Below are 27,604 nucleotides of genomic sequence, written 5' to 3' on the forward strand. Positions count from 1 at the left end.
TCAGCAACAGGCGTCTCATTCTCAGGTGGGTCACCAATTTCATCTGCACTGTTTGTTTTTGTTTCATCACTTCCAATTTGTTGTGTTTATCCTGGATGAATTCTCTCTCCTGATTGTATGGAATTGATAACTTGATCTAAAAATGTATTTTCTGTGTACTAAAGAGCTGGAGAGACAGGGAGACCCCTGTTGCTGAACAAACACTCTATAGCATGACTACTATCAGAATATAGAGCCATTTAACACTTATTTTAACAATAAATAAATAAATGACTTAAACTTTACCTTAATTTAACTAAAATATACATTTTCAGACAGCAGTTTTAGTTTTTAGTTTAATTATAGCTGTGGCATGGGAATGAAAGACTGGGGTCTGTAACATGCTGGCCCTTTAAGAGGTCAGTATGTTGCTGATTGGACTGATGAAGGAGTTGGTCTTGGCTTGCATCGCTGGGGAGCGTGGCCAGGGTAGCAGGTAGTCCAACTACACACACATACAGGCATTCACTCTGGAGCTTCACTACAACTCAGTCAGCCTAGTTAGAGGACTGTTTATATATTTTAAAAAGGCACTTTTTACCCCCCACACATGCACACAGTCTCACACACACACACACACACACACACACACACACACACACACACACACACACACACACACACACACACACACACACACACACACACACACACACACACACACACACACACACACACACACACACACACACACACACACACACACACGTTCATACACAGACAACCACACACACACACACACACACATGCATGGGACAAACACAAACACATGTACACGCTGTGATTTTCTCAGCACAGTGATGCACACACGCTGAGGGACGGGACAGTATGAGCGCTGTGGCTCAGCCGGCAGGAGCCAGTGGCAGAACTCTGTCTGCTGCCAAGACCAGACACAAGAGTGTAAGGAAGAACTCCAGAAGGATATACTCTGCCTACCAGGACCACCAGCAAGGGTGAGTCAACTCACACAAACCTACATTTAAGCATGTTTTCTTTTTCTTCATCATTTATAGAAGCCCCCCTCCTCTTTTCTTCTATCTGCATGTCTGTCTTTTCCTGACTCTTTCTTTCACTCTGATGATTTTTGCAACAAGTCTTCAAAGAAATAAAACAATTATCTGGCAAGCTAGTGAAGCTACAGTATAGATTTTGGATGTTGCATTTTTTAATCATGGTGAAAAGTCGTATTTTAGATTTATATATTCCTCAGTATAATTCTCAGTACATTACTTTTATAAGCTTCTGCGCTGCCATCCAGGACGAAAGTGCACAGTTGGCCTTCTCTGTGCATTTTCTTTTCTTACATCATAAATCACACATGCTATCTGAAAGAAGGGATGGATGGTAAATTGGCACAAATGCTGAAGTGGATGTAACGTTGAAGAGAATTCCTGACAACGGCAATTTTTGCCTGAGATGTTGCTGAATAACGCACAAAAAATGTGCATCAACACAACAGAGTATGTCTTCTGTGTGAGGATGCATTTAATCATTGTCCTTCCATTTATTTCAAACACCAGGTTAAGGTTTTTGAGGTGCACTCTCTACAAACCTTGCTAGTATTGAAATAAGATTTCTTAAAAACCCTAACCCTTGGGTTTACTTGGAAATTACTGACACATTATAGTAATCATTTTAGCAAGGAGAGGATTTTTAAATGTTTTATAGGTAAAAACTTTTACCTTTCCTTTAACTGATTGTAAATACTGTGTTATTTTAATGTATTAATAGATGAAGAGATAGGAATTGTGGTAAAAATGGTTACACAGATGCGGCTAAAGCAGAAGAAAGTGAATCTTATTAAGGATAAAATTTGTTCAAGAGCACATTATCTTAAAAAAAATTGCCATGAATATTTGCATTGAATATTTGCAACTTTGACAACTGAAAAAGCAACCTTAAAATGTTATTCACACATGTATGACTTAAGAAATTATTGTATATGATCATAATTCATCCAATGTCCACTGTGTATGGTTTAGAGATCATAAATTCAAGTATTTCACTTTTCATTTCAATAAAAAAATATTCTGCATCCACATGTATTTTTTCCTATAGCCACTCAGATGATGAAGATAAAGAAGATGGACAGGTGGACAGCAATGACCCAGAGGAGATGTTCCAGAACATTCAGTACCAGAAAGAAATCATCGCCAACATACGCACCCGACCCTGGCCCATGAGACGCAAGCTCAAAGTCTTAAAGTAACTCTTTGCTTTATTGTCTCTCTGTGCACCTACCTTTGTAATCACATTATTCAAATGTCCTCTCGACACACACACACACACACACACACACACACACACACACACACACACACACACACACACACACACACACAGCTTAATGAAAGTGCAATGAAACAAGTTTATAAGGGAACTGTAACAATGTCTCACCTGCCCACCAACATGCTAATCAAGTTCCTGTTTAATGGAACTGAACAATGCTACTGAATTGTCTAAAGGATTGGCATTCTTTTTTTCTATTCTTTTCTTTTTTTTTCACTATACGTAAACAATAATCTTTTGGGCAATCTTTCTTTAGCGGTGAGCCTTGTGGCCACTTATCTGATCCTTTAGAGATGCAACCAAGGGACACGCACTGTAAACACTACTGTACCTCTTCATTAACATCAGAGCTCCTATAGTTGGGGAAGTGCTAACGCTCGGCTGCTAATGGGAGGAGAAGCCAACCGAGCGTTTAACACTAGTGAGGTAAATAACGATTAACATTCTCCTCTCTGCAGGCTCTCAGCCTTAATGGTCGTGCCTACGGAAAACAAACCGAATTAGCGGGATAATTATTTCAGCACTTGTTCCTCTGGTTTCTCTTTTTACTGGACCCCCCTTAACCACACTTGAGTGGGTCCTTTAAAGTCTTAATGTCTTTTCAGGACATTCATAAAAGACTGGGAATGATGAACACTTTTTTATTTCACAAATACCGCCTAAGCACCCAGCATAAACATCACCGGGTAGCCTACTCAGGTACACACAGATACTGTACTAGGCTGTCACACCACTTACACTACAGTATGTTAAGTAGACTACAAAGTGAAAATGTATGGAATAATTACATTACAGAGATCAAAGAAATTCAGAAGTGTTTAACCGCATTTAAGGCAGTGTCTCCTCTGTAGCAGATTGAGTGTTAAGTACAGTGTGGGGCAAGGAAAAAAAGAAAAAATGAGAGAGAAACAGAAATAAACGGAGAGGGTGAGAGAGGGATTGAGAGACAGAGACAGTAAGAGAGAGAGAGACAGCAAACAGAGGCAGAGAGAGCTTCTAAGATGTGCTGAGTATGCCCCATGCAGAGCAGCTTTTATATGGGCGGTTTGTTATTGCTGCGGGGGCTTTATTGCCATCATCGGGGATGAGATGCAAGTCTGCGTTTTTATACCCTCAGTAATCTCTGGCTGAATGCCTGTGATTACACCCTCTGGAATAACAGCTCATATTTTACACCACAAACCAGAGATTTTTGCCCCCACTTTAATCTACACATTTTGACTACGCATTCGGATTTTGATTACCGGTATATTTTTCTTTCAAGCGTAATCTTATTAAACTATTGGCAGGGCGTGACAAAACCCCTGGCCTATGGTATATTCCGCTAACTTCAAGGCTAGGTTTTCACATACAGTAGGTACTCACAGTTGATAGATACATAATAGTGGTGTATTTGAAAACCACTGGATTGATGAGCTTGCACTTCTCCGCAGGAGTTGAGTGTAAAATACTTGTTGAGAGAGTGATCAGTGATTAATGCATGGCCCATAGCCCCTTGAAGTAACCCCAGTGCTTTGATGGGATGAGCATTATAAATCTCTAAGGCTCCTGGTTTCACTACCTTGTCATATACTGTAAATCCAAGGCACATGTTCACTGAATCAGTTTTAGAGGGAGGAGTCCTCCATGGGTGGGTTTTATCTGAATTTCTGCTTTGTGTTTTGATTTAACATTGAACGTTGAATCCACAGTGTGTTGTGAGCTATGGAGAGAGAGCACGAGTATACCACTTTCACCATCAGGGTACCTATTAGTCAGATAACTAACAGTGACTTGACTGACAGTGCTGTATATCTTCACATACAGACAATAAATACAAGTAGAACCTAAAACATACTTTCAAATGGTTCTTGGACCATAGCCATGATTTTTTTTTAGACAAAAACAAAATCAGCTATAGTAACTAGACCATACCCGGTGAAGGGCGCAGACGAAAGTAGTTGCAAACTTGGGGTTATTGCACATCCTGTCGCACGGTTTCTCCCCCGCGCGTCCCGTCGTGCCGCCCCCCGACCCCCCCCCCCTCCTCCCCCCCCCCCCGCGGGTCCCGTCGCGGCACCCCCCACGGTCACCCCTCCCCACGAGCAACCCCCCCTTTGGCCTTGTTTTCATAGACCTTGCTGCTTGTTTCACGCGCGAAACCTGGCAACGTTATCTCCCATTGTCTTCTTATGGGAGATACACTGTGTGCAATATGCATATGCATATACACAAGAGTTGTAGAAAATACTGTTTTGTATACAGTTTTAGAAAATGTTACACAATAATGAGCTTTAATAATAACTAGAAAATGGGCACTCCGTGGAGCACATACCTCTGCCAGTCCGGTTGGCCAACCCATGGCTGTGCAAGTTGTGGGTTGAAGCTGTCAGGACCCGAGGAATCTGCAGGGGAAATAGTGTTTCTATGACGATTCAACTTTTTAGACACAATTGCTGGACATTAAACTACCCATCTGGTTAATTAAAGCACAACAGGTAGTTCCGACTACAAGCAATCTGATAAAGGAAGACTTTGTAAAAAGTCCAATCAGATTTTTGTATGTCTTGGACAAAATCTTTGACAAAAATCTTTCTCAACACCTTTTACGTGAATACAAAAATAAATAATATTAAATGTCTCAGAACTTTTTCCTTCTCTGCTACCACTACACCGTAGAGATCTTGCATTCTATTCTATTCATATGTTATGCTGTTTTGTGTTCACCAGGCAGGCCAGGGAGATTGTTCTGAGGTATGAAGGCAGGCTAACAAGGACCAGAGGCTACCAGGCTGCAGGAGCCGATGTAGGTACACAACAACCATTCATGTGTCAGTGTCAGTTTTGGATGGAGAAAGGGACAGAAAATGTTTCCTCCTTGTATATTAGACTTTTCACTTGGTTATTTCTAACAATTAACCCAACAACTCTAAGACACTCATGTCATTATCTTCCTCCCAACAACTCTGGGCTGGGCATTTTCAGCATTGTGCTCAATCAGACTATGTTAAGGAGCTTAGCATTATTTGCGCTGCACTGCAGCAACCTGATGCCTAGTGGCTGAATTATATTTATTATATAGGCCCTATTTGATTTCGGTTGTCCAGGCTGCAGAGTCACACCGTGGGCAATATGGCTTTACTCTTCCTGTTATATTCTCCTTTATATCTTTCTCTCTTTCTTTTCTCTCTCACGCACGCACGCACACACGCGCACGCACACACACACACACACACACACACACACACACACACACACACACACACACACACACACACACACACACACACACACACACACACACACACACACACACACACACACACACACACACACACACACACACACACACACACACACACACACAGAGAGAAAAGCAGAAAGATAGAGAGCCCTGCACAGCCATGGCACAGCACCACCATGACCAAATTTATAGCCTGTTGTTATGGCCCAGTTTAATTAAAATGTTCCAGAGACATTGGGCAAGGCTGCTCAAGCACCATTAGAATTAATTGACTTTTAGCTTGCAGGCTTATGATGAATTATTAATTATAAAGATTGGCTGCTGGTTAATTGAAATGAGAAATCATTGAGCTGAGCTGACCTCGTCCCGATTGATAACACTCATCGTAAGTTTTGAATGATGTGCTCTGTGGCAAAAATCATAACAGCAAACATTTTGTTTGGTATCCTAAGCAAGGGATAGGCGTCGTCCCAGAGGTGCTGGAAAACTCTTGTCAAATCAATGAATCTGTCCTCACCTAATGTCTCCTCCCGCAGCTGGTGAAGAAACTCTCTCGGGGGCTTACCAACGTCGTGGTTCTGTTCATTCCCTGGGAGATGAGGATAAAGAAAATTGAAAGTGAGGCTACTATCTATTTATTTTAGTGTATGACAAACTGTATCTCATGTGGAAGTGTTGAGATACAGTACAGTGTTCTCTCATTGATGCTATCAGTCAGAGAGAGCCTATACCAGTGTTTACCAAACTATGGGTCGGAACCATTCTTATGGGTTGCGAGAAAATATCCCCCTTTAAAGGTTTCCTATGTTTAAAAATATGTATTATCTCAAAAGAGTTTCAAAAATAAAATAAAAAAAAACGTTTAAGATATAGTGAAAATAGCATGTGAGCTTGTAGATCGCCTTTTTTCCACTATGTTTGAAATAAGGCTTCAGTTATTAATTCTTAATGTCATTTTGCAAGGGACGCCAAATGTATCTTCTGGGTCGCGAGCTGAAAAGGTTTGGGAAGCTCTGATCTATACAGTGACCTGAACTTCCTTTCTCATTTCTGTGTGAGGTCACTTTGGGTCAGGGGTGGCGTCCTACTTCATCTTCCTCCGCTGGCTCTTTGGAATAAATATCGTTCTCACCGTCATGACTGGAGCCTTCATTGTCCTACCAGAGGTCAGTGGGAGTGTGTGTGCACTTGCATGTATAGTGTGTGTGTGTGTGTGTGTGTGTGTGTGTGTGTGTGTGTGTGTGTATATATATATATATATACACATTTTATTTCATTATTTCTCATATGTGTTACGATTAAAGACCTAATCCGAATTTGTTTTGAACATATAAATTAGGGGTTTATTCACATTTTGAAAGAGTTTTATTGGTGTTTGAACATGCAATTTGGAATTTTCCTAACCCATTATAAATCAAAAGATTTACAACAACATATGGTTTAAAACTAATTCATCTGTTGTCTAATAGCTAATCCTACAAACACCTGAGTCAGCCCACTAAACTAGAGAATAAAACACTGCTATTTATTTCTGGTGCTGAAGTTAACCATTCATTTATATTTGTATCACAGATTTTTCTTTGAACAAAAAAGCCCACCGTATGTTTTTGGAATGTTCTTAGGCTTGACAGTTTACTTTGTAACTTTGACCATGGCCACAAAAACAATAAATAGAGGACATTGTTTCTTGGTGGTGGTTCACAGGGGGTTGTTCACAGGATAAGAAGGACTACTGATTTATGTTACTCTCTGAAATGCAGACACAGGCAATTTCCCTGACCAGGAGTCGGCCTATCACTCATCCCCAATTGTCCAATCTCATTCCTTTTTTTATTTATTACCTCCTATTTCTTCGAGGTAACCTTACATCTCACATGTACCTACTTGTCTTCTTTATTGTAAAATATCAGTTTGTTTCAATCATCATGGATCTTTTTCCACATTGAAATGTTCCCTTGTTTTTCACCGTTCAGTGTGCAATGTCCTTTCAGAATGAAAACATGTACTAGAAGTAATGTTTCAATAATGTGGTTCTTCCCTTCCTGGTTTCTGTTGACACCCTTCAGATGGGCAAGGCAGAGGAATGATCAATTCATTCTTTGATCAATAATCATCACAATCATATCTCTGCATTAGTGCTGGACGATATGACTTCAAATCAATATCACGATTATTTCAATCTTTTGCCACGATTACGATTAATGAGTCATTATTAAAAAATATATATTTTATGACAATAGCTGATCTACAAGCTCACAGCGTGTTGCGATGCAACGTGTTGTGAGCTTTTGGATCGGCTATTTTCCACCATTGTACAACTAAGTTTAATACAGGGTTAAGTGTTTAATCAGACTACGGTAAACAATTTCGTCCATTAGAAAAAATCTAATTGTGTTGATTTGATTTGTGTTGATATATAAGACATTTTTAAAATATATGAACAAAAAACCTGCTTCTCGATTGATTAACCTACTGGTTCTAAATATGGGTTTAGATATATGTTTGGGTTAATTGGCCAGCCCTACTCTGCATTATGTCTCCAATAGCTGCTGGTGGGAGCTCCGTTTGGGACGACACGCAGTAAGACTATCCCCAAGGATCTGCTGTCCTCCGCTCAGGACCTGGACACCATCTGGTCTCTCGGGGCAAGGCTCTCTCTTTTTACTGTTCCATCAATACCAAGTTGCACACAGATAGATACAATGGAGCTTTATTTAAACATTACCCAACTGCTACTTTCACCTCTACCACAGCCCCCGCCTAGATAAATAATCTGGTTATAAAATAGATTTAACGCTAATGGCGACTTGCAATGATTTTATGTTTGCTTTGTTGTGTGATTTATTCATGCCTCTCATAGCCTTTACTGTATGCTCAAGATGATGTAATTGACTTACGCGTGTGTGTGTTTGTGTTTCTCCTTAAACAGGGTTATCTTCAGTATTCTGTACTATTCTATGGTTATTATGGCCCGGTGCGGACAATTGGCAGTGGCTACCGGCTACCATTAGCCTACTTTCTGGTTGGAATGGGCGTTTTTGCCTACAGTTTCATCATTCTACTAAGGAGGTAATCACCTTTTATAACAGTTCACAGAGAGCTTTAGTTACTGTACAACCTCAGAATAGTTCTGATTATTGTCTTAGTTGGTTACAGCAACAAGTTAACAAAACTATAGTTTACTCAGTATTTAATTATAGTAAATCAAATTAAAATAGCTTAACAACCAGAACTATTCAATTGATAAGTAACAAATTGATTCCAAATTGTATTAAAAGATCCACATTGATTCATAGTAAAGATAACAGTATTATAACATATTAACAATGTCATAATGTGATAAATAAAATAATGAAAATAACAGTATAATAACCTTGTATCTCCATATTTCAACTTTTTATGTTTTTTTATAAATGAATGTGGAAGAGTGTCAGGCAAAAGTAGCGAAAACATCCCGACGCGTTGTGAGCTTGTAGATGAGCCATTTCTTACTATTTTTGAAAGATTTTTGAAAGTGAAAGTGAAAATCGCTAAGTGTGTCTGTGGGTTTTATAAATATTGAATCAATGAAAAGTATTAATAAAGAGCTTGTGGCTAAATAATAACTACATCAGATCCATCGGAACACAGGTTATTTTTTCCATGTCCTGAAAAGTAACGCTTTTGGACAAGGTTTCCACCCGACAGTGACAATGTTGACAATGCCCTAATGTGATGCTGTAACTTGCCTCCCAGAATGGCCAAGAACTCCCGGCTCAGTCTGTCCAGTGCCTCTGATGAGAACTTCACCTTCTGCTGGAGGGTGTTCTGTGCTTGGGATTACCTGATAGGAAACCCAGAGGCTGCTGAGAGCAAGGGGGCTGCCATAGTCAACAGCATCAGAGTGAGTTATACAACAGTTAATCAAAATAATACATTTAATTAATTATAAAAAAAGAATAATCAATAATTTAATAAAAATAATCAATCAATGATGTGTTAGGCATTATAGACCAAACGTTTAAAGAAAAATGTCCAACAATTTCAAATTAAGTGAAAATAGCTATAATAGCTACAGATGTACATGTAGTGAAAATAGCTACAAGCTCACAACGTGACATGTTGCGAGCCTGTTATTTTTGATTAATCCAAAAAGTTAGATAGAATAATGGCTAAGAAAATAATCGATCGATGCAGCTATTATACACATTATACACGTTTGTCTTAATATCTTTGTGGTGACATCAAAAATAATATAATATATAATATACAGTATATAATAACAAAATGCAAAAAAATGAATAACGTGCTGGCCCAAATTAACACTAACCATAACCTAACCACAACCTAAACTCAAAATGACTCTCTCTTATACTAAATTTAACCCTAGCCTTAACCCCTCAACCTAAGCCTAAACCAAACCAAAATGCCCAATCCTAACCCCGACATGAATCTGTAAATAATTATAACCTCAACTGCACAAAGTTAGTAAAACACGGTACAGCACACGCACACGCACACACACACACACACACACACACACACACACACACACACACACACACACACACACACACACACACACACACACACACACTTTGATATGCTTCATGATAAAAATATGTAAATGTGAATGAAAATGAAAACAAAACAAACACGCATATAGTACACACACTGTGAAATGATGAACACACGCAGGCACACACAAGTACTACGTATACACACACATACTGTACAAACATCTTAGTGTCAGCAATTCCACTTTAGTCTGATGTGATTGCCTAGGCTATATTCAGTACTGTATATTGCGTGTGTGTGTGTGTGTGTGTGTGTGTGTGTGTGTGTGTGTGTGTGTGTGTGTGTGTGTGTGTGTGTGTGCGCGTGCGCATGTGTGTGCGTGCGCATGTGTGTGTGTGTGTGTGTGTGTGCACAGCAGACAGTGCAGTGAAGGCTTACGTACCAGTGCATGAGTGTTGATTTCCCAAAGGGCAGACAATTGTTCCTGATAGTTTTCTTCTGCACTTTATTCATCGAGAAGAGCCCAGTAAACCTGTTGATATACTGGATATCGAATGAAAACAAACAAATTAGGATTTTTTAGCATAGTAAGCATCCTAAATCTAATCTCTGTCTTTCCTTCCAGGAAGCCATTGTCGAGGAACAGGAGAAGAAGAAGGACACTAGTCTGTAGGTGTCTTGATTGTGTATTTCAGTGGTTCTCAAACATTTTCATGTCAAGGACGGGAGGACCCCCAAATTTATATTTATTTGGCCGTGGACCCCATTTTAAAAGATTTGGTGCAAGTGACCACCTTAAGAGAAGATGTGTCAACATTTGTCAAAATGTTTCAAAAAACATCCCAAAAATTACGCTTAATTGTTTAAATTTCACGTGTCATTTTGCTGGGTTGGACCACACTTTGAGAACCAGTGGTGTATATTCAATCCAAGCCAATGCACTTCATTTATAGAGCAGTAAGGGCACATTTAAAACAACAGCGTTGAACCAAAGTGCTATACACACAGTTCAACAATTATAAAATACTAAGAGTAAAACAATAAACAATAATAGACAAGGAGAAAAACACACAGAGGGTGCAACACATAGACACACTGCCTAACGGAAACAGCAACTCTCAGTCTGAATCATTGAAGCCAAGGAGTACAAGTGAGTTTTCAAATATGATTTAAACACAGGCAAGGTTTGAGATGCATACTGTAGGATCAGTGGTGGACAAATTACTTAACTCTGGTACTTGAGTCAAGTATAGATACTCCAGGTCAAATATTGCTCAACTAAAAGTGAAAGTTGTTTGTCAGTTGTACTTTAGTTAAAGTTCTGGAGTAATTTTAAAAATAAGTATTTGCTTTTGAAAATAGTGAAAATAACAGATCTACAAGCTCACTACGTGTTGCGAGCTTGTAGATTGGTTTGAAATAGGTACCATTTCTAATATGTACTATTCCCCTTCCTAGAAATGGAATTCAGTCAAAAGTATAATATTTGTCTTTGAAATGAATTGGAGTGAATGTCTCCAGTATCCAAAAATACAAATACTCAAGTACAGATATTCAAATAATGTAGCAGGCCTACTTAAGTACAGTACTCAAGTAAATGTACTTTGTTACTTTCCACCACTGCAAAGGATCATATTTCATGTCAGACCTACCTGGGTGGACACCTCAAACAACCACATTAACCAGAGTATAACATCTTGCCTCTGCCCCGCCCACCGTGATGTTCCCTCCTCCAAGTGCTTTCAAAATCAAGCAAATTTACACCTCCCAGCATATTGCAATCCCAGCCCCACACAACCCCCCACACACACACACACACACACACACACACACACACACACACACACACACACACACACACACACACACACACACACACACACACACACACACACACACACACACACACACACACACACACACACACACACACACACACACACACACACACACACACACACACACACACACAGGCATAACTCTTACAAACGGCCCTTTACTGCGGTGGAGGACTACCTCTAAATCACCATCAAGACATCATCAGAGCCGGCGAAGCACATTAAAACTGGATTAATACATCAGAGATCGCTCTGGAAGCAGCATATGGGTCTCTCCATCACCCTCCGCTGTACTCCAGGCATCGCAGGCCCAGGGCTATTATAGTTATATATAACAAATATATAGAACAAAATAACGAAAACTCTAATTGAAAAAAAGATTCTAGTTAACCAAAATACAAATAAAAACAAACAAAAATGAGTTATTTTAACAAACAAAAACAAACTAAAATCATAGAGAAAATGTCCTTAGTTTTAAACGAAAGTAGTAAAACAAAAACTAACACTTAAACTAATAGAAACTAAACTAAAACTAAGCCCTCTCCCCAAATAAAAACTAAACTAGCAAACCCCTTTAAAACTAACTGAAATTGAACAGATAGTTACATCGAATTAAAACCAATGAAAAATTAAAAACTAACCTAATAACCTTGCAATGTACAGGCCACGTGTCAACTCTGACTGATCACTCAGTCACACCTCTCTAGCGTCTTTACAATACACCAAAACCAATGTTCTCCACCACCCCTACCTGAAACTGCCACCACTGTCTGAGAAGTGAAAGAATGGGCTATTTACAATGACAGTCTGACTTATATTTCATGATGTAGTACTGTAGGTTATATTGTATCTACACAATCCCACATGTATAGATAGGCCTACTGTAGATAAGACATTGGTCTTGTATAGTCTCAGATGTGCTGCCATCGAACCTGCCAGCGATTTTCATCAATAGCAACTATGTTAACATTTACTTCATGGATTTACACACAATTATTTTCTTGACCGTGGAAAAGACTAGACCAAGCCTTTAGAACTCAAATTGATGCCACTCCCCCCAATTTTAGAAGAAGCATCGCATGGACTTTACATTTATGAATACAAAACCCAATAATAAACTGATTGGTGATGATCTTCTTCTGTACCTTTTAGGGCAGTACTAATCAGTCTCAGAATCCTGGCCAACATCCTGGTGCTGCTGTCTCTGGCTGGCAGTATATACATCATCTACTTTGTGGTGGACCGGTCTCAGAAGCTGGAGCAGATGAAACCAGAGCTGACGTTGTGGGAGAAGAATGAGGTAACCAGAGTGCAGGCGGACATGGTCGCCATTTATTCAATTAGGTTGCATACGATACAATTACAAGGAATGGATGAAACATAGAGGCTGAGACGTATGCACTGGAAGCAGACTGTAAATTGCCCGTTTGATTTGCCTCCATCTGTCAATGACAGATGATAATGTAGCTACAGTAATACACTTCCAAAGAGACTGTGCTAGTTTATAAGCCAAATGTCGCCACTGCCGGGCTATACAGCCCTGCCATATCTCTGCTTTATTTCATTATATAACTTTTTTATTTGTCCATTGAATATTGCTTTAAATAAATAATATGTCAAATACATTTTTGGTCCAATCCAAATCCAAAATTGATGTATATATTTTGGTATGAAAGCCTGCATTTAGTCAATTCTCCTTCTAGGTAAGTGTAGTTGTGTCCCTGATCACCATGATAGCCCCGTCTGCCTTTGAGCTGGTGGCTCAGCTGGAGATGTACCACCCAAGAACGACACTCCGCTGGCAACTGGCCAGGTACGGGATTAGTTTGTATTCATATGTTTAGAAGTATTCAGTCCATTTCTCTGTTCCCTCTGCCTTTTGGTGGATTCAATCGGACATCAGTGACAATGCAAACACAGTAACATTACTGGTGCCGTTTCTGTGTAGGGTGCTGGTTCTATACCTTGGTAATCTCTACAGCCTCATCATTGCTCTCCTTGACAAGGTCAACATTATGAGCTCTGCCGTGAGTACAGACATTCACGTACCATATTACACACCCTTTATTCTACCAACTACAAGGACAAGCACTTTTCCGGCACCATATAGCTTCTCGCACAATAATCTACCGTATAATTCATTTTTACAGTCATCCATTAAAAGGTATATAACTTTGCACTCATTATGCATTCAATATCATTATTTTATCATCCAGACATGTGGTTCCTCAAACGGTCGTAAGCTACTGTACAAATCTATTTTATGATGCAGAAATGTACAATACGTGTTCTTTATATCAATACCCTAAAGCCCATCTGGTAACAGCATCATATGGATGTCTTCCAGGTCCAGGTCATTCCAGGCAACTGGTCGGAACCCAGTTCCTTCCTGGCGACCATCTCTCAGCCGGAGGAGGACAGCCTGTCCACCCTGGTCTCTGACGTGTCCGTCTCTGAACGGAACAGCACCTTAGCCACCATTGCCATGGTGCTGGACATCAACAACAGCACCAAGAGCGCTACAGCGGCTGTGTCAAACCACACAGGCCTTTTTGAGAAGAACAAACGCCCCCAGCAGGACCCCTGCTGGGAGACCTATGTAGGACAGGTTGGCACACATTAGGAATCCACTTCATTCCTTTATACCAGTGTTTCTCTGTTTCATGTCAAGGATGCCAGAATGTGTCTGTATCTGGCCACAGACCCACATTTGAAAATATTTTGTGACAGGAACCCTCATACAAAATGTTGTGTTGTTACAATGTTTCAAAGATATTCCAAAAGATCTTTGCGACGCGTTGTGGGCTTGTAGATTGGCTATTTTCAAATAGCCAATATATGGGTTAAAGTGGTTAAACCTTTGCAAGGGACCCACCGGAGATTTAGATCTGCCTAGAAGATTGGTAACCTATCGTTTTCTCTTTTTTTTATATATATATATTTTTTTTGGGGCTTTTTAATGCCTTTATTTAGAGAGGGATAGGGAGAGTAGGCCGACAGGAAATGGGGAGAGAGATCGGGGGTGACACGCAGCAAAGGTCGTCGGGAACGGGAGTCGAACCCGCGACACACTGTCAGGCTGGCATTGCAGCCTAGGGTGCCTGGACCGTCACGCTATGGCCCAGATATAGATAGGCAGAATCTGCTTTGCTTGCGTTTATGTGTTAAAAGCGTGATTTTAAGACCCGTTTCTCCAAACAATGAGTGACAGAAATCACTACTGAAAAACTGAAACTGAAACTTTTCAACTACATCAATCTTGTATGGGGGTCCCTGGCACATGTTTTCAGACGGGGGTCCGAGGACAAATACATATTAATATGGGGGTCCTTGACATTAAATAGTTTTAGAACCAGGAAAGGAAGCTGATATGTGCTTAATGGAAGCCCAAATAAGCAACTTAACTTTAGAAACAAGCCCAAAAAAACACAGGTGACTTTACAGAAAAGCAAGCCCAAAGTCACGTAGAATAAGCGGACTTGGCAACAGTGATGGAAACGTGCAGACAGTAACCTGATCAAGCAGTCATCACTGAGGATTCAGAATACAGCACACTGGGGTCCACTTGACTGTAAATACATTTTATGGTGTACTTAGCAGCCTCATTATTTTTTTTCATAGAACAGAATGTTTACCGAAAACAAGACATGGAATCTAATAATGGAATGGCATCCCTGTACAATCTTAGGCTGTCGATAGTAAGTTAGTTACTAATGTGTGTGCAGTGTGTGTAAAAGCTGCACAAATCGCAATGCGGTGCTCAGTGATGAAGATGCACTAAACAGGAAAACTCCAGATAGTATCGTCCCCGTACTGGCTGCTTACCGGTACTGGCATGCAACAGTCTACAACTTTGACCAAATGGAATAAGTAATCTTTATAAATACTATCCTTTGTATTCGATTAATTCTATTAATGGTCACAGCCCTATATGTGAGCATTATGTACGGGGTTCATATGTTTCCAATTTGTGTTTCTAGGAGATGCTGAAGCTGTCCATCATTGACATGATATTCACAGTAGCCAGCATCCTGTTGATTGACTTCATCAGAGGATTGGTGGTACGCTACCTGAGTGACTGTTGCTGCTGGGATCTGGAGAGCAAGTTTGTAAGTACGATCAATTCTGATTCTGATTCTGATGGTGGTACCTTGCACAAAATCTTTTCAGATTGGGGTCTGCGGCTAAATACATATTAATTTGGGGGTCCTTGACAAGAAAACATTACAAACGCTGTTGTAACACTGTTACAATAGCAACTGGCTGGGTGGTAGACTGTGGCTCAAATTCTCTAAGGTGCAACCGGCTTAGCCAGGTGCTCCAACAAAGACAATTGGCCATGTTCATGGGTGGGAAGCCCGTGGTGAGGCTGATCTCTGCACTAGTTACTCCTCCTACGCACCTGATTCGGATGCTATCAATGCATAGAATGGGAGATTATCACGTTCTATCAGACCATTGAATGGGCGAAGTAGGCGACCTACTGTCTACCCCGCGATTTATCAGACCATTCATTGGGCGTAATCAGGAGCTACTGACCTACCGACGGAGATGACTTAAATAGTTTACTTTCGGTTTTGGTTTTGGTTGTTTTGGTTTCGGACCATGACGGAGGCGCGCAGTCTCAGGCGAGCTGGAGCCCCGCGACGGGCCACCGAAGGAGCTAAGGCGACTGAGTTGCCGTCCGGAGCGGTGCGACGCTCGCCTGTGCCTACTCAGCGCCGTTCGAGTTATGTACCGATATGGACAGAATCGTAAATATTGTTGTGGGGACTGCTCCGCCTCCGTCGGTAGGTCAGTAGCTCCTGATTACGCCCAATGAATGGTCTGACAAATCGCGGGGTAGACAGTAGCTCGCCTACTTCGCCCATTCAATGGTCTGATAAAACGTGATAATCTCCCATTCAATGCATTGATAGCATTCGAAGCCGGTGTCCTACTACAGGTTAAAGCAAGGAGTGGAACTGGGAAGAATAGTGTTTTCATCCATATGCATTAGCCCCTCCTGATGAAACTTCTCACAAGGAAGTGGCTGGTGACATCAAGTGTATCAAAGGAGACACATAGTTGTGTACACCCTCTACAAGACCAAACAGTAAAGGTTAGCATTGACAGGGATTACTGTATACACACGGATGAATTGGCATAATTACTAAATTGGAGCTCGAATTTATACCAACAATTTTATCACTAATTTCTCTCTCACAGTAGAACATACGCAGCCATTGATAATTAAAAATACAACTTACCGCAGTTGTTCGTAAAATGTTTTATTTCAAGGACCCCCATAACTCTGAGAGTAAACAAATGGAACCAAATTTGTATACTTTCTGAGTTACAGTCCTGTAAGTCTCCATTTGGAACCCCTTCAAGGAACCCTGAGGATCCCTGGATCCCACTTTGAGAACCACTGACCTAGCGCATGGGTAATGTTAAGGGGATAGCTACTACTTGTAGTCTTAGCAGAAACTAAAGTGACAGCTGTTGGCCAATGGAATGAAATGTTTTGACATCTCATTGTTATTACAATCAAATCTCAGTGGGAAAGGCTAAGCCACTCCAAAGATTACTGTAATTACGGTGCACAAAATTACACAGGACACTGAGAATCATTAGCAAGCCAATAACATTTTGACTACAAAATATTCAAAATGTATAACATATTTTCAATTACAAAATGATTTAGTTTAAATACAGTTTAAACAGAAAACATAGTTGAATTATATATATTGTTTTAAATACAGACATTTAATGACTAAAAGGCCTATACAGATGCACAACTAAACAGATGAACACACATTGGTGCTTGACTGTTTTTGTCATTGCAGTCCTGAAACTGCCCTTCAATCTTCCTTTCAATTTAGCTCTGGCGTCTTCCCCCACTTCATAAAGGAAAAACATGCTTATCAATATGAAAGACAGGATGGTCATTTGGTCTTTTGGTTTTCTATGGTTGGGTTGATAAGTACAGTAATACAACTTTTTTCCTCCTCTCTTCTCTCAGCCTGAATATGGAGAATTCAAAATAGCTGAAAATGTTCTGCACCTGATATATAACCAAGGAATGATCTGGTGAGTAAAATATAATGATAATAATAATAATTTGATTTGTACATAAGAGTATTGTATTAGGGGTGCAACAATTAATCTAACTAATGTATTACTCATTTATAAAAATGTATAAATTGTGATTGATCATTTAAATAATAATCTATTAATAATCAATCCCTGTCTTGGGCTAATGCTACTTTTTCTTATTTGTATTCGTTTTTTAATGAAGTACCTCCCTGGTTCTGTTTATAATGGAAGAAAAAAAATCACAGAACTTCAACGGGTTCTGGAAATTTTCAGATCATGGAAGGTTCTGGGTTACACTTCTTAATCGAAATATATATATTAAATATATATATACACACACACACACACACACACACACACACACACAAGAAGACTAAGGAGATAATCATGGATGTCAGGAAGAAAAAGCTGCATCACAGGGGTCTGACTGAGTATTATGGGAAACTTGGGAAACTTACAGCATTGAAGACAATATAACAATTATACCGTATGAACTCTGCTTTTCCACTGGTCTATACAGATGACCTTAGGCTGAGTAGTCCTGATCAGCACCTGTGACCCTGATGAAAAGACTTTGGTCAGCCCATGCACCCTCCATTACACCTGCATGCTTGGCTGGACCATATATCCCTTCTCCATTACAGAAATGTCTCCCTGTGATAAAGATAATGATGCGAAACCGAGAGCCTCAGGATGTAATGTCTTTTCTAAGGGGTGCGAGCTGACCCCATGGCAGTGTGGGGGGTGGGTGGGTTCAGGTAGATACTATACTGGATGTGTGTCTGGGATACGTGTGTAATAGAAATTGGAGGTCCATTAAAAAAGAGGTGTAAATCTGCCTCATTCTCTCATTATCTGTGCCACTGTAGGATGGGGGCGTTTTTCTCTCCCTGTCTTCCTGCCTTCAACGTGTTGAAGCTGATTGGTCTGATGTATCTGAGGAGCTGGGCGGTACTCACCTGTAATGTTCCTCACCAGCAGGTGTTCAGAGCCTCCAGGTCAGCTTGACCCTGCATAGACACACACACACACACACACACACAAACATACATTACAAACATGCACACATAAACATACATACATACAGAATGCTTCATATTCTAGAGACTCTAGTGGCTGGAATAAAGATTCAAGAGTCAAAAAGGTTTATTTGTCACACACACACATACCTTATGTGAGATGATGTGCAGACTAATATAGACGAATATATATAAAAACAAAACAACATTATAATACAAGTAAAAAACTACAGCAATAATACATTAATAAAGTGAAGTGTGTAAAGTATCAGTAGTAATTAGTGCACAAAAAAGGTACCAATAACACAATTAACTTTTTCCTGCTACTGAATTGCTTCTTCCCTGGGTTACTGAGGTGGGACCAATTTATAACTGTACTGTATGTTGCAGCCAGGGGGAAAATATACAGGAAAAACAATATACAGAATATGCAGTGGTAGAAGAATAAATTCACAACCAGGAGGATACACATACAGTACATACACAGGCATTCTTATTCACATGTATGTGCACAGAAACCAGACAAGCACAGGAACTGCATGTATAGGATATTAGGGCTGCAATTATTTTTGTAATCGATTAATCATCGCGTACATTTTTGATTACGTGATTAATCGATGTGATGAATTTATACCACAAAATGATGGTAAATGCTCATCAGATTAAGCTAACGGTTACGTTTTGTTTCTCTATGTGTCCAGTCAGAGAAAAGTTGTCTAGCGTGGCTGAGTAAACAGGGACTCTGTCTCTGTCAGACGGATCCTATGTATTTCCAGGATAACACAGATAATACTCGCAGAAAGAGAGAGAGAAATGTCCCGCAACATGAATACATTTTGATATGCTTTATTTTGAAAAGTAACTGTTGTAAAATCGCGATATTACACTCGAGGGTGGCTTTACCTTGATTATTGGCACACCAGTGATGCTTGCGGAACTCGACTCCGCCTCGTTCCTGACCGCATCACTGGCGTGCCAATAATCACGATAAAGCACACCCTCTCGTGTAATATTGCTTAATTCAAGTCCCTGACCTGATGGTCACTGTGGACACAGCCAGGGTCTGATACACTTGGTTCACCGTCTTTCTAATCTCATTTGTATTCCCAGTTGCACAGGGAAGGGGACAAAATAGCATGTACATCTCTATGCCGCTTCCTACACACATACAGTACATGCACAGAAATGTGCACACACAGCCACACAATCCTTAGCCTTCTCTGATTTATGTAACACGACTATCGCTGCCTCTTTCAGGCCTTATCAGTCACTCCCAGATGTGGTGGCAAATACCAGCATTCATGCATACACAGAGATTGTCTTGCTCACTGTCACTCTCTCTCTCTCTCTCTCTCTCTCACCCACACACACACACACACGCACACGTACAGTGAGCTGTTCAAAAGATTGATACTGACACTTTGCTGATAATTAAAAGCCATTTCTAACCCCCTGCTTGTGACTGCAGTAGATATGAGCTGTTTCAACGTACAACACCTGCAATATTTTACATATACTGGTCTTTCATGGATTTGGTTATAATGCGATTGTGACAAGAACACAAACTGCAGGGACTTAAAATACAGGTACATGTTCACATTCTTTCAACAATGTAAGGCCACTATGTAATAATCTGACATGAAAAGCATTATGCCAGCCTGTATGTATGAATGAGAGACAGACTTGAAAGAAAGAAGACATTTCTTACTGTACTGTACTGTATGTAGCATTTATTTTTCAGTTAGTAGAAATTGCTTTGGGCGCTGTATGCTTTAGCAAGATGTTACAAGCTGGATATTTCTTATAATTCAAAGGTTAAAAGGTTAAAGCACTATATTCTGATACTAAACTTTGAGCATTTGTTCAGTAACAGGCGTCTCCCTGTCTCTCCAGCTCTTTAATTAACAGAATAGTGTTCCAGTCCCAATTTTGTCTGCTCATTTCTTTGTGTCATCACTTCCGATTTCACTTTAATGTGTATCCTGTCTGAGTTCTCTATCCTGATTTGATAACATTGGCATCCTGACCTGAAATTGTAGTTTCTGTTAATAAAGAGCTGAAGTAACAAGTACTCTATAAACACTCTATAGTAATGAGTACTATCAACATATAGAGCTATTTAACACTTATTTTAACCAAATAAAATCACTTATCCTATATTTAAAAGATTTGGAGAACTTAGAATACCTTTATGTATTAAAAAACAAATTACAGACCCATTATCTTTTAAAATCAGTACAGCGTTTAGCATTACGCTTATGTAATTGTTGATGGAATGTTTCAACTTGTCTGGCCTAGAACTGGATCTCCATAGCACTGTTTAATAATGAATGATTCTTCTTTCTTTTTCTTTCACTTCTGCAGATCCAACAATTTCTACCTGGCAATGCTTCTGTTCATGCTGTTTCTGTGTATGCTACCCACCGTCTTTGCCATAGTGAGATACAGACCATCACAGTACTGTGGACCGTTTAGGTAAAAACTGAATTAATAGCCTATGCAAATAAATACACCTATAAAACTTGGGGGAGTGATGAGAGCCATGCCGCCTTTACAGATTAATTGATGACATGTATCATGGGGCAGAAGGACAATGTTACAATATTAGTCCATGGTCCTAGCATAACATTTGTATTGCAATAGTCAGAAACAATTGTGTGTGTGTGTGTGTGTGTGTGTGTGTGTGTGTGTGTGTGTGTGTGTGTGTGTGTGTGTGTGTGTGTGTGTGTGTGTGTGTGTGTGTGTGTGTGTGTGTTGCAGTGGTCAGGAGAAGATTTATGACATAATCTCAGACACGATTGCCAATGACTTCCCTCTGTGGTTCAGCAAAGTGATGGCTTACATCACCAGCCCTGTCGTGGTGCTGCCAGGTCTACTGCTGCTGTTGTGAGCATACGCCCACGCACACACGCAACCACGCACGCACGCCCGTAGTACACATGCACGCGTGCAAGCACGGACGCACGCACGCACTTCCAAACACAGAAAGCCTTTACACTAACTACTTCCTCTTAAGTTAAGTGATGAATCATTCATATGTGTTCCAGCATGCTGATATACTACCTGCAAGCCATTGCCAGGTCTCTCAAATTCACCAACAATCAGCTTAGGATGCAACTCCAAACAGTGAGTATCAGTCCTTCTCTTGATCAACCAATAAACTGCAGCATCAAACATTAGACTTCTACGAATGAGGCATAGAACCCAATAGTTAAACCCTCTATAATTAGTTGATCTGATTCTCCAGGGCTCTCTATACAAGGCCCTGTTTTCACGCTACAGTAAATATCTTTGCTGAAAATAACCGATCTACAAGCATAGAACATGTCACACAACGCAGCATGTTGTGAGCTTGTAGTAGGGCTAGGCAATTAATGGAAAAAATAACGAAACCGACATTTAGAACCTAACCGACTTAATCTTGCTCATGTACAGTAAATTAATCAAATAATTGAGCAGTTCCTTTTTTATATTAAATTATTATTTCTTATTACAAATTGACACCATAACTGATTCTTCATAGTCATCTAAATCTAAATCGATTACACTGATTAACCATTAAACCCGGTATTATACTCACTGTTGTACAATGATGGCATGTAAAAAATAGTGAGCCCGTAATATTTACAGCACAGACCTTGTCAGAAAACTATGAAGGCAGTGCACAAAAAAAGCGTATAAAATAGACAATAGTCTTCTCATTAATTGTATTTGAGGCAAAAGTTTTAAACAATTGTGATATTGATTTGAAGTCATATCGCCCAGCCCTAGCTTGTAGATCTGCTATTTTCCCCAAATGTTAGCCCAAAATGGGGATGTTTAGTTCAAGTGGTTAGGTCCATATTGTAATGATACTGTACATCCATCTGTGTGTTAGGAGCGGACAAACGACAAGAAGAAGGTTGCCCAGTTGGCTGCAGGTACTGTATCCCCGTCTCAGTTGCTCTTTCAGGTCCATGCATTCTGCTAGGCCACTGTTTTTCATTGTCTGGTCCCCCACAAGGGTTCCAAATTATGGGTCTGTAACTCAGAGAGTTTCCAAATAGAACTATTTTTTTAATGTTTGGGATCCCAATAGGCTCTATGCACAGCAGCCATTTTGGAGAGAAATTGGGCCTTTTCTTACTTCCTTCACAGGTGTTACCAATGATACTAATGAAGGCTCCGTTTCATTCTGGTCAAACAGAGTCAGGGTGCTGATATTGTGCATTTTAAAAGGTGTGTAACTCTGAGAGTGTACAAATGGAACCAAATGGACCCGTAAGGGTCCATTTGGTTCCATTTGTACACTCTCAGAGTTATGGGGGTCCTTGAAATCAAAAGTTTGAGAACCACCGTAAAAGCCTTCATTACTATTAGTATCATTGGCAAAACCTGTGAAGGAAGTAAGAAGAGGCCCAATTTCTCTCCAATATGGCTGCTGTGCATAGAGCCTATCTACTCTGTAAAATTCTCAGTGTTAATTTAACTCTGAGAATGTACGCTCTCAAGAGTTACAAACCTTTAAGGGTCCATTTGGACTCCCTGCCCTGGTGGTCCCCAGACCCGACCTATGGACCCGACACTGAGAACCACTTTGCTAGGCTTCTTGGCCCCTCTGACTAGAGTGACCTTTAACCTCTCCAGCACGGCTGCAGGCTCCGGAGGTGGCGGCAGACAAGAAGGTGGATCAGCAGGAGAGTGACATCACCAGCCACGCTTCCTCCACCCGCACGCCTTCCCCGCGGCGCAACGGCACTGTCACTAACTTCCAGTCCCCCGTTCGCCGTGGCAACAGCATCCGTACCATTGCCCAATCAGCATCTCGCACAGACATGGGCCGAGGAAATGTCACTGGGTCCTCCAGAAGCCCCACTGTGTCAATACTGCACAAGCAAAGGCTGGAGCACATGCCCAACAGGTCACTGTCTCTCGCACAATCAAATGTGAAATGTGAAAATAGACGATCTACAAGCTATTTTCACTATTTTTGCACGACACCATTGTGCGGCAAAGTATAAAATAATGCATGAGTGGTTAATAGATTTGTTGATATACAGGGGTCGGCAACCTTTTTGACATGAAGTGCCATGTTTTCATTTTCTTGATAGTCAGTGTGCCAAATCAACATTAAGTTTAATTATGACACCACATCAAAATATATTTCCAACATATTTTGATTGTCCATATGCATAACAACCTTTGGTAACACTTGCTATGCATCCCATGTCTATGATGGATTATAAACATACATATAACCCAACCATTATATCTTCTTCTTCTTTTGAAATATTTTTATATTTTCTTTCACATCAGGATGTAATGATCATTAGACCCCAGAGTTCAGAGTTTGAACGAATGTAGAATTATGTGCATGATGTTATTTGCATACACAATTGGCCCGTGTTCGGGGGAGGGAAGCCGGGCGGGGATGGTGACAGCATACGACAGCAGTGACAACACAGAAATGTGTGTGGCTGTGGGGAGGCCCACTTGCAGTGGGCCAGTGATTACCCTCCCCTGTGCCAATGTTGGCACCCGTGCTTAATGTTGCCTTCCCCTAGTATATATTTTTTAAATATAAAAACGCGCATCTCGGTTATTCGATTAATAGAAAAAAGTTATGGATAGAATAATTGCTAAGAAGATAATCAATAGTTGCACCTCTACTGTAGAGATCATATCTTTGTGAGGAGCTCATCGCCATGTGTTGTCCTTTCTCCGTGACAGGCACCCGCCATTTCTCGGAGGCCCCGGCGGCACATGCAGATCAAAGTCCTACCACCATGTGGCGTGCAACCCCATGCCCCGTTACGCCGATAACATCCACTCTGACCCCCTGTACAGGAAAACCCTCCGCTCCCTTCATCCCGCTGAGGCCGCTGGAATCATCACAGCACAGAGTTACGTGGGGCGGCGCGGTCACGCCACACGCTACGTGATCGTCAACGAGCACGATGCCCGGAAGAAGCTGCTACGCTCGGCCACACGCATCCCTCGCCACTACCGCATGGAGGAACCTGGAGAGATCCTGGAGCTCTACCCCCGCAACATTAAACGCTACACCCCCCGTGCCCCTCACCACCACCCCCACGCTCACCGGTCCCACCCATCACAGCCACACCTGAGCGAAGAGGAAGAGGATGAGGAAGAAAATAGTAAGGGCATGAGGAGAGGGTCATTCGGGCAGTCCAACCGCCCACGCTCTCTCTCAGATCTGCACCAGCCTGCACGCTTCTATATCGGTGAACGCGTAGAAAGCCAACTGTCCATGGCCAAAGACGGCCACCCGGCTAGGAGGCGGTACGGAGCCCAAGAGGCGGAGGAAGATGAGGAGGATGAAGGAGGAATGGACTGGGACAATTTAGGGGCGCACGCCTGCCCTTCAACTCACACAAGAGGAGCGGAGCCTCTTCTTCTGCCAACCAGGCGCCACACGCAGTCGCCAGGCCGACACATACAATCACCAGGACGCCGCAATCAGTCCCCATCCGTGACAAGGCACACAGAGCCCCACGTGAAGCCTAAGACGAGGCCCAAGCTGGAGCCGTCACTGACAGAATCAGACTCAGCCTCGCTGGCTTCCAGCAGCGACCAGCAGAACAGCAGCACTGACCAGTACATTCAGGTCATCCACAACAAGGAGCGCTATCTCAAGTCTGATGCTAGGCAGGGCAAGCTGGCCAAGAAGAAGACCAAAGCCAGCATCGACCTCAATGTATCAGCGTCTAATGACCTGGTTTGCTCCAATGTATAATATAATGCTGTTATCAGTTCTACTTTACCTGTAAATGTTTATCAGATGGTAGATACATCAGTTCACAGATATCAGGGGATTTGCATTTGTACACATCAGTAAATGCCTCCATTTACAAATGGATGGACTCTGATTATTTTACTGTGTAGAAAGCACACTGAATGTATTAATACATTATATTATTATATTCTCCTGAAACTATACCCTGTTTTAGAAAAAGCAATGTAAGTAACTATGGTACATGCTGAGATGTCATTACATGATGTGTAATAAAGTAAACCAGTTAACAGGCTATTTTACAGCCGCCTCAAGCACAATCAAAGTTAATTAATTCCTACAGGGCTCACTCACTTAAGTTATGTTAATAGTTATTTGCCATCTACTTCATCCATTCAACGTGCATTAAAGTCTTCAATATTTCTCATAGCCCTCCAATCAGTCTCACTCACTCACTCACTCACTCACACACACACACACACACACACACACACACACACACACACACACACACACACACACACACACACACACACACACACACACACACACACACACACACACACACACACACACACACACACACACACACACACACACAGTCTTAATAGCTGTAGAGTAGGGGTGCAACAGTTTGTTAGGGACTTCACATCAGTGTTTCTCAAATGGAGGTACCCCTAGGGGTACTCGGAACTACAGAGGATGAGAGAACTTAGAAAATGGAAACATGTATTTTACTGTAAATATGTAATGAGGAAACATTAACAGACTTTGTTTAAACCCGCTTGTAGTGTTAAACCCAATTAAATAAATAAAAACTTGACTAGCACAACTGTTACTGAATAGAAAGGAATACTTATTTGCCATTATGCTGTTTTATTTTTACATCAAAACTTTACTTTTGAAGTCAATATTTTCTATGCAAAATGTGGTAGTCTGGTAGGAAGGGGGTACTTGGATTCAGAAACCAGTTTAAAAACTTTGAGAACCACTTACATGATTCATTCCATTTACTCTAACCTAGCCCTAGAACGGCTATGATATTACATAGCTAAATTTCATGTATTGATGCCTGTAATACCACAGCCATTCTAGGGCTAACTAACTAACTCTATAACCTTGTGAAACATTTTAACTGGGAATGCCACAATTACAATGTTTCCCATCCCAATCAACTGTTTGGATTAGCAAAATGTGTACAAAATGTGCACAGACACACGCAAAGGATGGGGCCATGGGGAACAGTTTTTACATTTAAAGTTGCCAACCAGTTTCACTACGTGATATTTAAACCCCAAGACATTAATTCCACATTCTTTAGTAGGATGTCAACAATGCCCATATAATGTAATCGAGCTTGTTGAGTAAATTCCAATATTCACCAATGGTGTAAAGTAACTAAGTACATTTACACAAATACTGTTTTGAGGTATTTTTACTTTACTGGAGTATTTCCAATTTTCAATACTACCCCACTACATATTAGAGGCAACATTGTACTTTTACTCCACTACAATTCATTGAAAACTTTAGTTAGTTACTTTGCAGATATAAATTATTATATTATAAAACATACATTAACCACTTTATTTTATACATATAGACTATTTGAAAATATATAGCCAATCTACAAGCTCACAACATGTCACGATGCAACACGTTGTGAGCTTGTAGATCTGCTATTTTCAAACATTTTAGTACTTTTACTTTTGGTACTTTAAGTATATTTTTATACCAATACTTTTGTATTTTTACTCAAGTAACATTTTGAACACAGGCCTTTTACTTGTAACAGAGTATTTCTACATTGTGGTATTGCTACTTTTACGTAAGTAAAATATCTGAGTACTTCTTCCACCACTGCAAGCTTGTTGAGTAAATTCCAATA

At 40.6% G+C, this 27,604-nt stretch overlaps 1 protein-coding gene across 1 annotated transcript; it reads left to right on the forward strand.

The window, feature by feature from the left end:
* Positions 1-867: 867 nt before the first annotated feature.
* Positions 868-25,804, forward strand: tmc3 (transmembrane channel like 3; the record flags this gene model as incomplete). The annotated part of the gene is made up of 22 exons (XM_084054889.1): positions 868-992; positions 2,098-2,244; positions 5,038-5,113; positions 6,088-6,169; positions 6,611-6,717; positions 8,098-8,196; positions 8,481-8,620; positions 9,287-9,434; positions 10,674-10,717; positions 13,039-13,186; positions 13,590-13,699; positions 13,835-13,913; positions 14,234-14,494; positions 15,867-15,995; positions 17,891-17,958; positions 18,834-18,962; positions 21,348-21,458; positions 21,744-21,869; positions 22,031-22,109; positions 22,861-22,903; positions 23,610-23,883; positions 24,810-25,804. The coding sequence occupies 22 exons, from the start codon at positions 868-870 to the stop codon at positions 25,717-25,719; spliced, it is 3,435 nt and encodes a 1,144-aa protein (XP_083911015.1). The 3' UTR covers positions 25,720-25,804.
* Between the last annotated feature and the right edge of the window lie 1,800 nt (positions 25,805-27,604).

The sequence above is a fragment of the Gymnoscopelus microlampas genome (genome assembly GCF_963454915.1).
Source record: "Gymnoscopelus microlampas genome assembly, chromosome: 1".
Lineage (NCBI taxonomy): Eukaryota > Metazoa > Chordata > Actinopteri > Myctophiformes > Myctophidae > Gymnoscopelus > Gymnoscopelus microlampas.